This window comes from Salmo trutta, chromosome 14 (assembly GCF_901001165.1).
Source record: "Salmo trutta chromosome 14, fSalTru1.1, whole genome shotgun sequence".
Classification (NCBI taxonomy): Eukaryota; Metazoa; Chordata; class Actinopteri; order Salmoniformes; family Salmonidae; genus Salmo; species Salmo trutta.
The window spans coordinates 63981203-63997546 of NC_042970.1; the positions used below are offsets into that span (position 1 = coordinate 63981203).

A 16344-nucleotide genomic window follows, 5' to 3' on the forward strand; every position below is an offset into this window, starting at 1 on the left:
GCGTGTTCCCTGGGCGCCGATGACGTGGTGGTCGATTAAGGCAACCCCCCCCACACCTCTCTGATTCAGAGGGGTTGGGTTAAAAGCGGAAGACCCATTTCAGTTGAATGCATTCAGTTGTACAACTGACTAGGTATCCCCTTTCCCTTCCCTTGTTTCAGCACTGTAAACTAAAATGCTACCAAAAGTTTATATTCCCATAAAATAAATCAAATACACGCTTCAATAACAAGCATGTGATAAACTGACAGTATGTGAAAGTGCTATCTGTAAATGCCGTGTATCATATGTCTGATGAACCAAAGACATCAATAGTTCTGCCGCAATGTGAATGAATTGTGCACGTATTCATCTGCATAGGCCTAAGCAACAATGAGCGAACACCATGGTGTAGGACTTTCCATGACCATAATAATCTCAACCATGAATGATACATCGTACCAAGACTTGAACTAGTAGGCACAAGGCCCAGTAGCCTACCTTCTTTCAAAAGAACAAGACGTGGCCCATCCAATCCTACATCCTTCAGCAGCAGTGGTGGAGTGACTGTCAGGTGAGGGTATGCTTTCAATTCTTCAGTCATCTTGGCAAATGTCTCATCTAGTTGGATCTGAAAGCTTTCATTTGATTAAACAAGAAAACATGAATTAGCAGTTACACGATCAATGCAGATAAAGTATTGAACGATACAATGAAAGAATCATACTTTTGACCAGTCACAAGTCCATATGAAACCCAAACAGGGAACGTTTTGATGGATGGAGGCAGACTGAGTAAAATCTTTTCAACATCGGTAGCTCTCCACATTGAAGTTTCTGTCAGGATCTCAGCAGAGCAGTTTGGGATTCTTTCTCCATCTTAGCGTTGGTAAAACACGTCATGCAATGACAAAATTTGATCATGAAACTACTGTACATGTCAAAGTTTAATTCACATATCAAAAGTGATACTTTTTTCTGTTTACAAAAAAAGAAGACATTATTATGCTCTTCCAGTGCAGACACTAACACATCTCAGCAATCATGGACTATTAGTTCTGGGTTTGACTAAGAATTAAAATGCACGCTCTATAGAGAGCCCTGTAATTCTTAACTCTGAGGGAACATGCCAAAGTTTTAGCAAACCCGTTCCTATGTTTAACATTATGGCTGCAGTGAGTCAGTCAAGTCACAGCTATTGATTTAAAACCAATGTTTAAACTCTAGAGCCAATTGATCTTGCGTTATGGAATTTGGTATATGATATGATGGCATTTGATGGCATTTTGCATACACTTTTGATGTACTGTAGAATTAAGTTGTGCAGAGCAGTTTCCCATTAGAAGGGTACTATTGTAGCCTGAGTACCAGTCTGTTTTATCTATCCATTCACTCCTTGCCACTCCTTGTTATGCCGAACATGTTTGGCATGACAGAGTACTGGTTGTGGCATGTAAGCACAAAACAGGCTCCAGATTTCAGGCCAGTACTATTGGCCATTGTGCCACATGTAGATGTTACTGAAAATATTCTGTGCCCACAGTGCTGTGCATATTACAAATACCCACAACTGCTGATGGTTTACCTTTAATTTTCTGTAGGACATACTCTCTTTCAAAGACATCTGGTAATCCAGGTACGTGAACTGGGTCGCAGAAGCGCACTCCTGGTTGAGAGGTCAAACATATCGGCGCAAAGACCTCATGTTGTGAACTCTCTTTCTAGGGTAGACAGAGAGATAGAAAACAGATACATATTATGGTCATTTGTTTGAGTAATGTTTGATTTTGACCTGTAAAGTCCTGGTCTGAATTATATGTTACCTGCCAAACAAATAGAGGTGCAGTATCTCAGTTCCCTATTAAAAACATTTTATAACGTGCAATACAATACGATCCATAATGTATTATCAATGGTATCTAAAAAAAAAACTAAACAACGGGCATACCTCTGCTTTAGATATCAGGTAGGCCCAGCAAACTGGTGCATTCTCAAACACGTCCAGGTCTTCAATGATCTTGTCACCTCTTTTTTTATTGAGGCTTGGCAACAGCTCTCTGAAGAGAGTATACAACCCCTCAACAATGGCAATCTAAAACAAATAAATGTTGTGAATCTACTTGTGGACTTACTTGATATTATATGTGTACTGTACAGTACGTTTGTGTTCAACATATGCATCACCTTCTGGGTCCTACTCCCACTTTCATTTCTACCCAGCAGCTGATACAAACTTTGTGCCAGGGGATTACATCCACTGAGCTTTCGAATGTACGCATTCACTTTCTTGAATCCCTCTCCAGAATGTTTATCTTTCTGTAAGGATATTAGGGAAGATCATTTAATGCATGATGGGTGGCTCGACGGGGCAAGGTACTGTACATTGAACATCCAATAGCACAAGCAAAGGAACACCGTAGCACTCTTTGTCTGGACGTGGTAATACAAAACATCTGAAGTTTTAATAAATGGTTAAAACGTCATGGTCAACGTGACTGTAACAAGACAATGTAAATATCTGAATATCTCACAACGGTATATAGTGAAGACAAGAAAGCACTGAGTCCTTTCTGGGTCTGTTGCACTGAGGGGACGACATCATTCAAGAAGAATTCCATGCTGTTCTGATTCTCATCGGGGAATGAGGACAAAGAAAAGGGCACAGTAGTCTCCTCATTGATTCCACAATCTTGCAAAGTTCCACCGTGTTCACCTCTGCAGAAAGGTAAGTTAGAAAGAAGTTTTATTGAAGCTATACAAGGTCAAATGATAAGATGCGCTGTGGTTTATTAATTGACATAATTCTGTCTGTTATTAAATGTATTAATAAATGATTAAATCACAATTATATATGCACATGACATTACTTATAAAGGAGGACATGTGCTGGGATTCCGCTTTCATTAGAGAGCTTTCGTCTCAAGTCTCTAATTGTGTCACTTGTCAAGTCCACCTTGACCTCATAGTCTCCCTGTTGATGAAAAGCACAGTATATTCAATAATTGACAGACATTATTTACAGAGACAGCTTAGTTGCTACCAGAGGGCTATACCACGAGCGAGATAGAGGACTTAGCGAGCTAACTTTGTTAAACTCTTAAACTCTGGACAACCATTGACAAAAAGCAGGCTCACATTTTAGCTAGGAACATTTCTATGGCAACAAATCTTTCAGCTCTAACTTGCTCGGTGGCAGGCTAACTCCACTTTATCCTTTATAAAATGTGAGACTTGAGTTGAGGACCAATCAAATGAGATTCCCTACCTTTCGCAAAGATTGCATCACATCATTCCCTTCATACAGACAATATTTGATGAAGACAACTGATTAAATATTTTATTAATCAAATCTTATTTTGTGTTAAAAAAAGTAAGTAAAACTCTGGTATGACTGTATTAATACAATTATTTATCGACGTAGAAAACAGCCTGCTCGTTCATGGATAAGCATACCAAAGACGGCATTAACAATAGCCATAGTAAAAGCAAGACAGCACTTCTAATAGCCTACTTACCACTATAACCTGAATTTGCAGGATAACCTTTCTTTCATTTTGATTTCGACAAACAGCAAAAAAAAAGGTGGCACTGGCTCGACCGTGAATTTCTGTTTGCGTATTGTCTCAATATCGGCGTTCACCTAGCTGGGCTATCCACATCAATCAATCAATCAAATGTATTTATAAAGCCCTTACATCAGCAGATGTCACAAAGTGCTGTACAGAAACCCAGCTTAAACCCCCAAACAGTAAGCAATGCACATGCCTAGCTTGAGTTAGCGGCAGGTGTTAATATCCACCTTTGTGTTATCCATGAAGCATAAATTGGAATGTGAAGCTAACTGAAGCTAGCTAGCTTTAGAAAATCCTCAATATATCTAGCCAGCGTCGTAGTATACCCCTCTGGTATTACACCCTTTCGTAATACATACAGGTTTGGAAAAGTAAGGGGTCACAGTTTTACATACAGCTAAACAGCTATAAATATATACATAAATTGAGTCCTGCCAATTTGAGCTTAGTATTTTTCAATAATGTGATAAATTCACCTTGAGCATAACGTGGCATCGAACATTCTCCTCTCCTGAGATGTCAGTCATCTCTTGTCGTGGCATGAGGGGGGCTTGTTTCAAGTTCTCCTTGGGTGTAAATATGGCATAAAGCTCACTTCCATTTTCAATGTGCCTGTCTTTCAAAGACCCTAAAATGGTTGTAATGTAAGATGCTTGTCGATTCAAAGGATCTTCCATGCCATTTCACCTCAAATTATATTACATGTATATACAGTACCAGTCAAAAGTTTGGACACACCTACTCATTCAAGTTTTTTTTTTTTTTTTACTATTTTCTATATTGTAGAATAATAGTGAAGACATCAAAACTATGAAATAACACATATGAAATCTTGTAGTAACCAAAAAAGTGTTAAACAAATCAAAAAGCATTCCATGTGAAGCTGGTTGAGAGAATGCCAAGAGTGTGCAAAGCTGTCATCAAGAATCTGCTATATAAAATATATTTTGATTTGTTTAACACTTTTTTGGTTACTACATGATTTTCTCATTTCGATCCCAAACCCACCACTGCTGTGGGTGGCGGAAGAGCTCTATTTTCATAATTCAAATACTGAGTTATATTGTATGCAAAAAAAAAGGGAAATTATATTATGTTATACTAATACAATTCCACTGGTCCTGGGGCCCTTGTTAAGGTCAACGGCATCATGAACTTTAGCCAGCCGCTCTACTCAACAATAACTGGCAATACTATAAGACCTAGTTGTAACACACTCACTACTACTAGTAGTACTAAGGTCCCGTGTGGCTCAGTTGGTAAAGCATGGCACTTGCAACGGCAGGGTTGTGGGTTTGATTCCCACGAGGGACCAGTATGAAAAAGTATGCACTCACTACTGTGAGTCGCTCTGGATAAGAGCGTCTGCTAAATTATGTAAATGTACTACTTCTGGGCTATAGTCAATAAAGGCAATGGAATTAGCTGTTAGCTAAATCTGCTACAACACAATTTCACATGTCTACTGAGACTTGTGTTTTTATTGTCCCTGTTCAAATAAACGTAATTAACGTTTATAATACAGTCACTATTATACTAGCCTCAAACTTTAAACACTAGCCTCTAACAATTTAAACTTCTAAACTCCTCCAACTAACATAAAATACTTCTGGACAGCTTATAACAAAATATACTTTTTAGGCATTAATGTGAATGTGTTTTCATAATGGGGTGTTTATAAAAGCATACTGTATCTGGCATACGTACATGTGTTGAAGAAAGGATCATCAGTTAAAGGCATTGCATACGTACATGTGTTGAAGAAAGGGTCATCAGTTAAAGGCATTCCCTCAATGGTGAAGAGGCACACGGCTTTAGAATTCTCAATGGCCTCTTGGTGACAAATCCTTAGCATCAGATCTTCAACTGTGTTTTGGGCAGGATCCATGTCTATATTCAAAATATAGTCAAACATGAGGCATGCAACAAAGTAATGACTTTTAGTGATATGATGCTTTTGATAGGAGTTTTAGAATCCCTTTGAATAAAATGCTCTCCTCTTTCCTATATGACCTACTACTGTGTCTCACCTCTGATGTCTCTCGGCTCAGGACAGTGGGGATATGTGTACCGCAGATGGAAAGACTCCATCGATTTCTGTACAGGCATTGCTTGCTGTGGCGCTCTGAGTCGTTGGATGAAATCTTTCATTTTTTCAAAGCGATTCTTTTCGACATGACTGAAATCTGTTAGAAAAAAAATAAACCGCAGACCCTTTTTGAACAGCCATGCAGCTTGCTAATAATCCCATTGTACGCTGATGTGTGCCCCACAATGGCAAATAACTTCAACCAAACAAGTGGAAAATGAATGGGGGCCCAACATTGCAAGAACAATGTTTTCGATGTTATGACTAAATGAAACATTGTCACAATGTCACGTCTAGATCATATTACTTGGATTGAGGCCTGATCGCCATAAAAACTAGGACTTCCTTTTTTAAAGTGAAATATCCATTGACCCCCCAGATGAAGTACTTTGTGATGCACCCTTTACTGCCAGTCTTTAGTATGTTATATATTAATATGTTTTTCATATATTATATTATTAATTCAGTCTGAAGCGATACATTCACAATGAAACCAAAACCGTGATTAATCATATTTTCACCAGTAGGTTAGTCAGCTTGATAGTAACTAGCTATTGTAGGCCAAATGCATCAGATAGGCAATAAAAACAGGTTGAGACTGATTGTATGTTAGCATTTTTGTCTATAACGACATGGGGTGGTATAAGAATAAATCACTCTTGGCTTGGATGTTAAATGGGAAAGGGGATACCTAGCTCATCTAGCGAAGAACCACACAGTGTCAATATGGTGTCATAGAGTCAGTTGCATGTCTGTGTCCTTACTCATTTTGTCTAAATCTTCAGCATTTACGCCATCAATGAAATCTCTCTCATCTTGGACACCCAAAGTGAGGAATTGATTGTAGTAGGCCTCCAGTCTGTTCTGCACGAGAAGATTGAATATCTTATCCATCTAGAACAAAATAAAGGTAAAACATTCAAACATTAATACTAAGGGTGGGCACCAACATCGATAATTCGATAATTCGATATGAATAAAGCGTATCTTGATATCAGTTTATCCTCTTATTAACCTACACTATTATGTAAAAAAGCTTACATGACTGATTTTGCAAACACAAAACCCTCTCACAGGCTCTCAACTTTATAGCATACTTAAAGAATCCTTAAACGTTGAAACTGCCTCGTCCGTTTGGGATATTACATCAAAAAAGATACTGCAAACAACGAACACTGTTTTTTCCCCCTCAGACATCACGGCACGTGTGATAGAACAGCAGAATATGTACTGCACATGTCGTTTGCCACGTTGCAGGATGCTCCTCTCCCCCATTTCATCAACAACACAAAAACAATAACAAAGTCGCTGGGGCGAACAGTTGCGCTGTTTCCCCAAATGTGGATTTGATCTTTAACTGCCTGCTGATAGGTAGGTTAGGTTAGGCCTGTGGTGTAGCTGTTCTTAGTAATAAGGGATAGTTTATTTACATTCTGTCCTGTACTCTTACATTGTATATCCCGTTTCTTCTTACATAAGGACAGGGCCAGCTCTAACCTTTTGGGGGCCCCCCTCTTGAAGGCGGAGAGAAAAATATACGTTTTAAAGCAGCAATGTTGCAGTTTTATAGCAAGTTTTCAGCAGTTCGACACATTTTGCCATGGGGTGGAGAGCAGATTTTGCAATTTTATAGCACCTTCATGCAATTCTACTCATTTTGCCATTGGGCAGAGATACATTTTTTCCATTTTAAAGCAAATTTCCTGCAATTCTACCCATTTTGCCATGGGGTGGACCCAGATTTATTTATTTTTTTATATTTTATTGTAAGTACAATAGTGTCCTCTGTAGTGGTCATTAGGAAGTAAATATGAAAAAATGTACATTACAGTCAATGGGCACAGTAGGTAAAAAACATAGTTGTGGCATCCGGGTGTACACTACTGAGGACATTTCTTGATAAGCTCTTATTTAACTTTTATTTAATGTGAAATAACTTTTACACAATGACAATTAATAATTACACAAAAGTTGTCAAGGTCACACCCCCGCACATGTGATATCATTGAAAGGCCCAGAATGTCCCCTCAAAGGGACAACAGGCTTTAATGGCCTCAGAGATATGGACCAAGAAATGATGTACACTAGAGAAGACAAAAATGAATTGATTGTTAATTAACAAACAAGTTTTGTATCTCCAGGCCTCCACGCAAACAAGCTGCATGCAAGCCGCTGATGAGCACCTTTTGAACTTTGACATTTTAAAAAGTTGAATAAATCAGTTTAATATATACCATCACAATAAATACATTATTTATTTTAGTCAAGTCTAAAGAAACATGATATGAAGAAAATGCATTTCAGAAGAACAGAGCATGATTTGGCCAACTATATGTTATCTGGCGATGCTCCATGCCATAGGATGTAGGCTTGTTCATTTAGATATGCTTGTAAGTCCCGTGCCATTATTTTAGATGATTTTATAGTAAGAAGAAATAATTTAATTTAGCTGAAAAAAATAGTAAGGATATTTTTCCCATTCCAGAGTTAATACACATATGAAGTGGCTATCTTGAGCTCAAAAGAGATCATTTGAAACAGGTCCTATATGCTACACTCTTAAAAAGGCTGGGTCAATAATGACACACTTTGGGTAATTTCCCGTAACCCAGCGCTGGGTCACTATAGTACATACCCAGCGCTGGGTCACTATAGTACATACCCAGCGCGGGGTTATTTTGAATGAAATTCTTGCTTTATTGCTGCGTTATTTCTTTCTACCGGCTCTCTATTACAGAATCTGTACATTTTCTAAAGGAAAAAATATTTCTAACAATAACGGTCAATGTTACAACGTTACTACACAGTCTATGACATATGGCCAATCATGACAAATTGTAGATCAAATATGAAATGTTTATTTTCAGATATTAATTTCAGCTACAAAATGAATTCATGCAAAAGATAAACAACAAATAAGAAACACACAAATATAGTAAATACTTTACCCTCTACACCCCCAAGCCCTACCAGGTATCAATTTACAATATAAATTCATGTAAAACAACAACAAAACATAATGTTTTCTGCTCCAGAGCCTGCCCATGCATGATGGTGAATGCCAGGAAGTAGAGGTAATTGTCCCAGAGAGTCAGAACGATGGTTTCGGTATATTCAGCCATATTGGTTCCAGCCTGGGGATTTGAGAATAGGATTATAAAATGTTGAACAATAATCAAGACACTCATCACCCTCTCGCACACACACAAATTGTGGCTTTTCCTATTGCTCAGAACGTGCTATACTCCTATGCAGTCTATTGCTATGTGCAGAACATTAATCTGCATTGAGTTGAGACCAGCCACTTTGTGTGTGGTTTACAGCAGGGTTGGGAAGAGTACTGAAACATCCTACTCAAGTAGAAGTACTGTTACTTTAATGACATTTTACTCTAGTAGAAGTAAAATGACTGACTTTGAAAAATAAAATAAAAAGTACAAGTACTTGGTAAAGCTACTAAATTACAGTAATGAGAGTATTTATAATTAGTTACTTCCCACCTCTGGTTTACACAATTACATATTAAATAGTATTCAATATTCCACATGTATACTTACGCTACATTTTGACTTTTGGGCCTCATTAATGCTTGGGAGGTGTAACGCCCTGGCCATAGAGAGGGGTTTTAGTTCTTTATTTTGGTTAGGCCAGGGTGTTACATTGGGTGGGCATTCTATGTTCATTTTTCTATGTTTTTGTATTTCTTTGTTTTGGGCCGTGTGTGGCTCCCAATCAGGCACAGCTGTAGTTCGTTGTTGCTGATTGGGAGTCACACATAAGTAGCCTGGTTTTCCTTTGGGTTTTTGTGGGTGATGGTTTTCTGTTGTGTTCATTTGGGACCAGACAGGACTGTTTGCTGTCATTTCTTTTAGTGTTTTGTATAGAGTGTTTATGTTCATTAAAATCTTTAATAATGAATACACATCCTCCGCTGCACCTTGGTCTAATTCTAACGACAGGCGTTACAGGAGGGCAGTCTTCTTTCCAAATCATTACACTGTGTAAAGAGTGCGCTGAGAGTCGGGGATCAAGTTCAGGGAGTGAGTGTTTTAAAAAAATAAACATAATACAAAACAAGAAACACTAACAGCACACAGACATGAAACAGAAACAATTACGCCTGGGGAAGGAACCAAAGGGAGTGACATATATAGGGCAGGTAATCAAGGAGGTGATGGAGTACAGGTGAGTCTGATGACACCCAGGTGCGTGTAATGATGGTGACAGGTGTGCACCATAACGAGCAGCCTGGTGACCTAGAGGCCAGAGAGGGAGCACACGTGACACACTGGTGATGGGGAAAAATACTCTGAGGACTATGTCATCTTTAGTATCTTGGAAGTAGGGGACAAAGACATAACGTTAACACAGATTAAGTGGAGAGTCAAAATGGATACCCAAAAGTTGAATGAACAATTGAGCCACTCCTTTCATTTCAATATAATGTTAAAGTAACTGTCTGCATCCAGGCTGAGGCCAGCGAGCTAGCTAACTCAGAAACAATTAGGCACTGAACCAAGATAAAAGCATGAGTTAGTTATAAGCTTGACAACTAGCTATAACCATGTTAAATTAACTCAGAGACAGGAAATAGACCAAGCTAGTTTAGTAAAATTAAAAAAAAGCCAAACTGGGTGAGAAACCTAGTTTGAGCTAGCTAGCTACGCCAAGCTATCTAGCTAGCTACCTAACGTGAAACAATGCACGACACAGTAACATTAGCTAGCTTTTTACTCACCGTTTTTGGTCAACCACATCGCCTTGCCCATTTGTCCATCTAAAAGTAATTCCACTCAACGACGGCTGCACTGTATGGTAATCTTTCTACACAGCTGAAACAATCCTCATTCACGAGTTTGCCGGATTACTTTGATGGAGTATGCTCTCACTGCACGACAGGTGATATTCCGGCCAAACTCTGTATGCTATGGGTTTTCCAATCCTGTTCCTGCAGCTACTTAATTTGGGAAATGTTACTTATGAGCCCTTACCAACAATACAAAGAGAAGATGAGATATAAATAAAATGAACATTTTTGCCATTACTTATGCCATGTTAACGATAGCTGAGTGAGAGTGACTAACAAAATCAATGGGGGCCCCCTGGAGGTCAGGGCCCCTAGACTAATTTACCAATCTAAAAATTGCTAGCTAACATGGCTAATTGAGTGACTGTCAGTAACCAGGTTTTCATTATGTGAGTAAAGTACATGTCGGATAAAAAATGTCACAACAGGCCTGATGGGAATAACAGATTTGTCTGTAAACTTTCCAAATGTCGGCAAAACAAAACACACTAGACAAAGTGGGATATTTGTATTTCTGTAAAAGTAATTACGTGAGAAATGAAGGTGGAAACGCTTTTACGAGCAAATATTGATATAATAACCACTATATCAAAGGCTCAGGAAAGTATGCCATTTACTAGGCTACAGATGAAATAAGTTATGATGAACTTCACAGGGTGGTGAAAGTGCAATGTGATGAGCTTGAGCTCCTTTCCAATAATTATCAAGGGTCTTATTCTGTTGACATGCTGATCAATGCTTGGCTGCCATTTGACAAATAAAAATAATATCACTCTCATCCATAATAATCTCAGATACAGCACCGCGCTGTATCTGTGAGCTGTTGGGTAGAGTGTAGGTGCCAATACCAGAGTGGGCACATTCGCTATATAACGCATTCACTATATAACATTTCTTGTGACAAACTCATCAGTAGAGCTGAAAATGCGATGGAAACTCATTTTACTTGTATTTTTTATTCGGTACATGGGAATTGCAAAAGTAATTCTTATGTGCACTATGTCATCATGCACAGCCTTTTATCTGCAACAAGTCAATTGGATGAAAACACACCTCTGGTGGGAAAATGTGCATATAGCTTTTATGCAGATTTTAGAATGTTCGCGTTAAAATCTGTTGCCAATTGGATGGAAACCTAGCTAGTGACTGACAAATCAAGAGAGTAACTGCTGATGCACAACCCCATTTCTAACATACATTCTAACATGTATCCTACTAATCTAACTGTCAACAGTAAATTGAGACCCAGACTGAGTGGCCGGGGGCCCAAAGCATCCTATGTCGCTTATGCCTGAAGCCGGCCCCCCAGCTTAGACAGGGCTTAGACTGTGGTTAGCATGTACATCACACAAGGCACCCAGAACATTCACACTTGGCCAAATGGGCAATCAGCAAGCAATTGTCTGGACTTCATAAAACCGTGGAAGTAAAGAGAAAATCAAAACATTCACACAGTTGCAATGTTATTCATAAACCTATAAAATAAGAAGTGTGCGCAATTGTCTACCCTTTGTTCCTTAATGGTTATATTTCATTTCAGAAAAACTAAGCCAAGGGAATAGAATGGAGACTGTATAATTGACACCTACCAACAAACCGGTGGGATTAGAACGCTTATTTAGAACGTCCAGTTTCGATTGACTCAACAGTCACCGTTTGAGCTGGCCACACTGTTTTTTCACAGAAACATTTTTGCACAAACACAGTCCTTACAAAGTTATGTCCTGAATGTGACCAGTTTATTTTTGTTTGCAATGTTCAGACATTCACAGAAGTGGCATAACACAATCCTCGAAACCGGAAAATGTAGCCTACATTAGTCCTAGAGCTATCTGAGGAAAGATTGATATAACATTAGCGGTCATATCTAGCTAACTCTCGGCTGACCGAAACCACAACATAAATTAGCTAATAGTAATTACTATTTACAATTCATCACATCATGGGTGAGCTCACCATTGATTGAAATAATTGAGTAAAAAAATCAGACGATGGGCAGTTTGTGCGGGCAACCATGATTGTTTTTTTTGCGTCAACCAAAGTTAAGAAGAGGAGACAAGATGAGTTTTGTCTGTTTTCAGTATGCAGTTGAAGGGAGTGTGTCATCTACGATCATTGACTTCCCTTCATTGACTTCTGGAAGTTTACTCAAAAGATGAGTGAACCATTCCTTCACCTCATGATAACATCTTTGGTCTCACAGACATTTACATGACACCCAGAATGCATTGTATAATGTCAACAAACATGGCGCCACACATAGCTGGCAAATAGCTTAGCATTAGCTCATCATATTCAGTAAAACCTTCAAAAAAGTATTTTACGCACATCATAGGTGTCCAATACAAGCTATGCAATAATCGGAATGCATTATTTGGCACCAGTACTTAAAAATGTAAATAAAACTGTAAATACATTATGCTCCAAACATACATACTGTATGCTACAGTAGAAACAACAACACAATATACAGTAAATAAGGCACTTATTTTGATAGGAATGCACACGTCCAAAGTTATTACTTGTAGGGAAAACAACAATGAAGGCAACGCCAGCGCCAGCCAGAAAATGTGCCATGGGGGAAAAGTTTGTGCAAGACTGTCAAATGTCTACTTGATCTGCGGAAACACTGGGGAAGTGCTTGACCTCTTCTCGAGGAGAAAAGTTTGTCCGCTCAGTAAAGCCTCAAACATAAATTGCCCTCAACAGTGAAATGGGCTAATTCTATATGAATTAATGAGATGGAACTGAAATTGACTATTGAAATTGACAAGTTGAAACATAGCCTATAGATAATTTGCAGGCAGTATGGGTTAACTGTCCTGTTGCGTAACAATCACATTTTGGAACAATGAGTGCATTCTGACATCACATGCGTAAAACAACTCACCCTGGGGCGACCGTTAGAGATATTTGGAACTCACACATGAGGGTGCGTTCATAAATTCAATCTGGAGTGCCAGAGTGCGCTCAGAGTGCCCTCTGGGTGTTTGTAAATTCAGAGCGTTGGTAGATTGGATTGTCCGTTCGTAAATTCAGTGTTTCACTCTCGGAGCGCACACTACCAGGCAGTATCACTGGACGCTCTGGCCAAGGAGTAGGGTTGATCCGAGCGTTCTGGCCTCACAACTGCAGTCAAGTACCCAAGCTAACTGGCTAACGTTGGCTAGCTTGCTAGCTACTTCCAGACACAAATGAGAGAACACCTCACTCTGACCATTTTACTTGCCCTAGCAGAGCTGGTTAGGCTGTTTTCATGTTATCCAGAGCGTTGGTTAACCCATACTGCCTGGTGACTGTAACTGCTGCTGGAAACAATTTAGTAATTCTACTACTTCTCGTTCTACAACTTAACCTATTTTTTGTTACTTTGAATAATAAACCGTTTTAAAATTAAAATAAATATTGTTGGATGTTGACCGTGTGTCTGCTCTAATGTTACGTTTCTGTCTCTATTTTTCTTAAAAATGTGATACAGGTGATATACAGATGTATTTCATAAAAATAAAAAGTTACCTTGGTGGATGGATGTTGCTCCACTGGCAGTGCTGAGTTGCTCTGACTTTTCAGATTCTGTTTACACCCTTACATCTGTTGCACATTTCTTTGAATGAGTGCAGCTAGATGGAAATGAAACCTATCTTCCTGTAGAGAAAATGGGTGCAGCTAGATGGAAATGAAACCTATCTTCTGGGAGAAAATGGGAGCAGCTAGATGGAAATGAAACCTATCTTTCTAAGTGGTATTCAATAGAGACCAAACAAAACCAAATGGGCCAAAACCAGGAGGGACCTACCTGAATTTCATTTTCAGTTGCAAACTGTTTTGCTACGGTGTGCACTAATGAATATGACCCAGGATCTTTTGTAACATGAAAGTTGAAAGTGAATGTATTTTGTGCCATTATGGAAAACACTCCACTTAAATGTCCTGTTTACTGAAAGAGCAATGCATGCATCCAATACACCTTCATGAAAACACATTCACATTCATGAATATTCATGTCGATTATCAAATTTGTAGGTACATACAGTTACAAAGTACATTTTAGATACAAATACAGGGCTACACATTATATTTGCCTGTTACAGGATATGTACTGTATAGAAGTTACGTTCATTGGAAAGGAGTGGCAATTGTAATTTACTACAATATCATTTAAAGTGAAAATGTCATGGAAGCAACTTGCATTTTCAACCATTTTAGGTTTTTGAAAGACAGGCACATTGAAAATGGAAGTGCGCTTGTAACAAACAGATTCTTTGCAGAAAGGGTAAAGTCAACAAGGACTACGACTGGGTACAAGGCCATGGAATTAGATCATGTTAGACAGAATTACAAAAACATATATTTTATTACACAGTTATTACAAATTCCAATGAAACAAGGGGATTAGAATGCAAAGATATGGTTGCAAATCTTTGCTTCTTGCAACAGCTCAATAGATACTTGAACAGTAGCTTACTTAAAGAAGTTACATTGCAGATTAAATACGCACCAAAATATGTGAGATATCATACCTGTCACGTCCTGACCAGTATAAGGGGTTATTTGTTATTGTAGTTTGGTCAGGACGTGGCAGGGGTGTGTTTGTTTAGAGTGTTTCGGGGTTTGTTGGGCTATGTTCTGTTTTAAGAGGGGTGTTTGTTAAGAGGGTTTCGGGGTTTGTTGGGTTATGTTCTTGTTAGTGTATTTCTATGTTAGTTCTAGTATGTCTATTTCTATGTGGTGTTTGTTGGGTTGACCTTCAATTGGAAGCAGCTGCTCCTAGTTGCTTCTAATTGAAGGTCCTATTTAAGAGGGGTGTTTTTCTATAGGGTTTTGTGGGTAGTTGTTCCTTGTATAGCTGTAAGCCTTACAGGACTGTTTATCGTCGTTGTTTTTGTATACTTTTGTTTTGTTTTTCCTTCTTTCTGCCTAATAAAAAGATGAGTATACACACTCCCGCTGCATTTTGGTCCACTTTATACGACGGCCGTGACAATACCACTCCAATATTATACACCAAAATATGTGAGATATCATACCACTCCAATATTATACACCAAAATATGTTAGAGATATCACTGCACTCAGATTGTTCGTTTATACACAGCACAACAAACAGTGAGGAGTCACAAAAAGCTGGGTTAATTACAATAAGAAACCTATTGAGGCTCCAAGCAATACACAACTTCAGCCTTCCCCTTTAACACAAATTAATATACAAACAGTTCAATTAAAGGGTTGCACTTCACCTCGCTGGGCTCCAAGATGCCACTCCTAGAAACAAACAATACTTGACTTTGATAGCTTCCCGATGGTCATCAACAATACACACCAAAAATAATTATTCTTGCAATGGCATGGTTGGAGTCTAGCAGCTACCTCTCCCTGATCTGGCTTGCGCCCAGACGAACTCTAACAGTAACAGGGAATATCCACCCAGTTACAAGTTTTATGCCATATTTACACCCAAGGAAAACTTGTAACAAGCCAAATGCCACAGCGAGAGTTGTGTTGGTGAACAAGTGGAGGAGCTGACAAGAAAGTTGAAAGACGGGTGCACTTCCAGAGCGAGGATAGTGAATCTGCTACAAAAGGGGGAGGTGAATTCAACTTTTGTATTTTGTGTTTTCTGTATTTTAAAATACAATATATTTGTAGGTAATGGTATTTTGTAGTTTGATCATTTGTTTGGGGAGTATTTTGTAACAAGACACATTTTTATGTATCTTTGCCCATCTCTGGCGCTTTTTTAAATGGTTGATACGAACTCAGAAAATGTTGATGTGTTAAATATACTTTTTGAAGGTGTTCATTTCATGTTTGAAACAACATGGCTGCTTTGAACACACATACTGTATGTTTAGGCAATGTTTGGTCTTGGTCCCTGGTGGAAGAATGTCCTGTGTTTCA

At 38.6% G+C, this 16344-nt stretch overlaps 1 protein-coding gene across 1 annotated transcript in view; it reads right to left on the reverse strand.

Moving 5' to 3' along the window:
• The window catches only part of LOC115208603 (uncharacterized), a 28504-nt gene extending 14398 nt beyond the window's left edge, over window positions 1-14106 (reverse strand). The window contains exons 1-12 of the mRNA XM_029776790.1: window positions 13963-14106; window positions 6404-6533; window positions 5581-5736; window positions 5303-5440; window positions 4027-4178; window positions 2846-2949; window positions 2510-2693; window positions 2163-2294; window positions 1927-2070; window positions 1564-1699; window positions 707-857; window positions 481-617 (exon numbers count right to left, since the gene is read on the reverse strand). Of these exons, the coding sequence (XP_029632650.1) occupies window positions 481-617; window positions 707-857; window positions 1564-1699; window positions 1927-2070; window positions 2163-2294; window positions 2510-2693; window positions 2846-2949; window positions 4027-4178; window positions 5303-5440; window positions 5581-5736; window positions 6404-6533 (1564 nt within the window). The 5' untranslated portion in view covers window positions 13963-14106. The remainder of the gene's footprint in view (window positions 1-480; window positions 618-706; window positions 858-1563; window positions 1700-1926; window positions 2071-2162; window positions 2295-2509; window positions 2694-2845; window positions 2950-4026; window positions 4179-5302; window positions 5441-5580; window positions 5737-6403; window positions 6534-13962) is intronic.
• Window positions 14107-16344: the final 2238 nt, after the last annotated feature.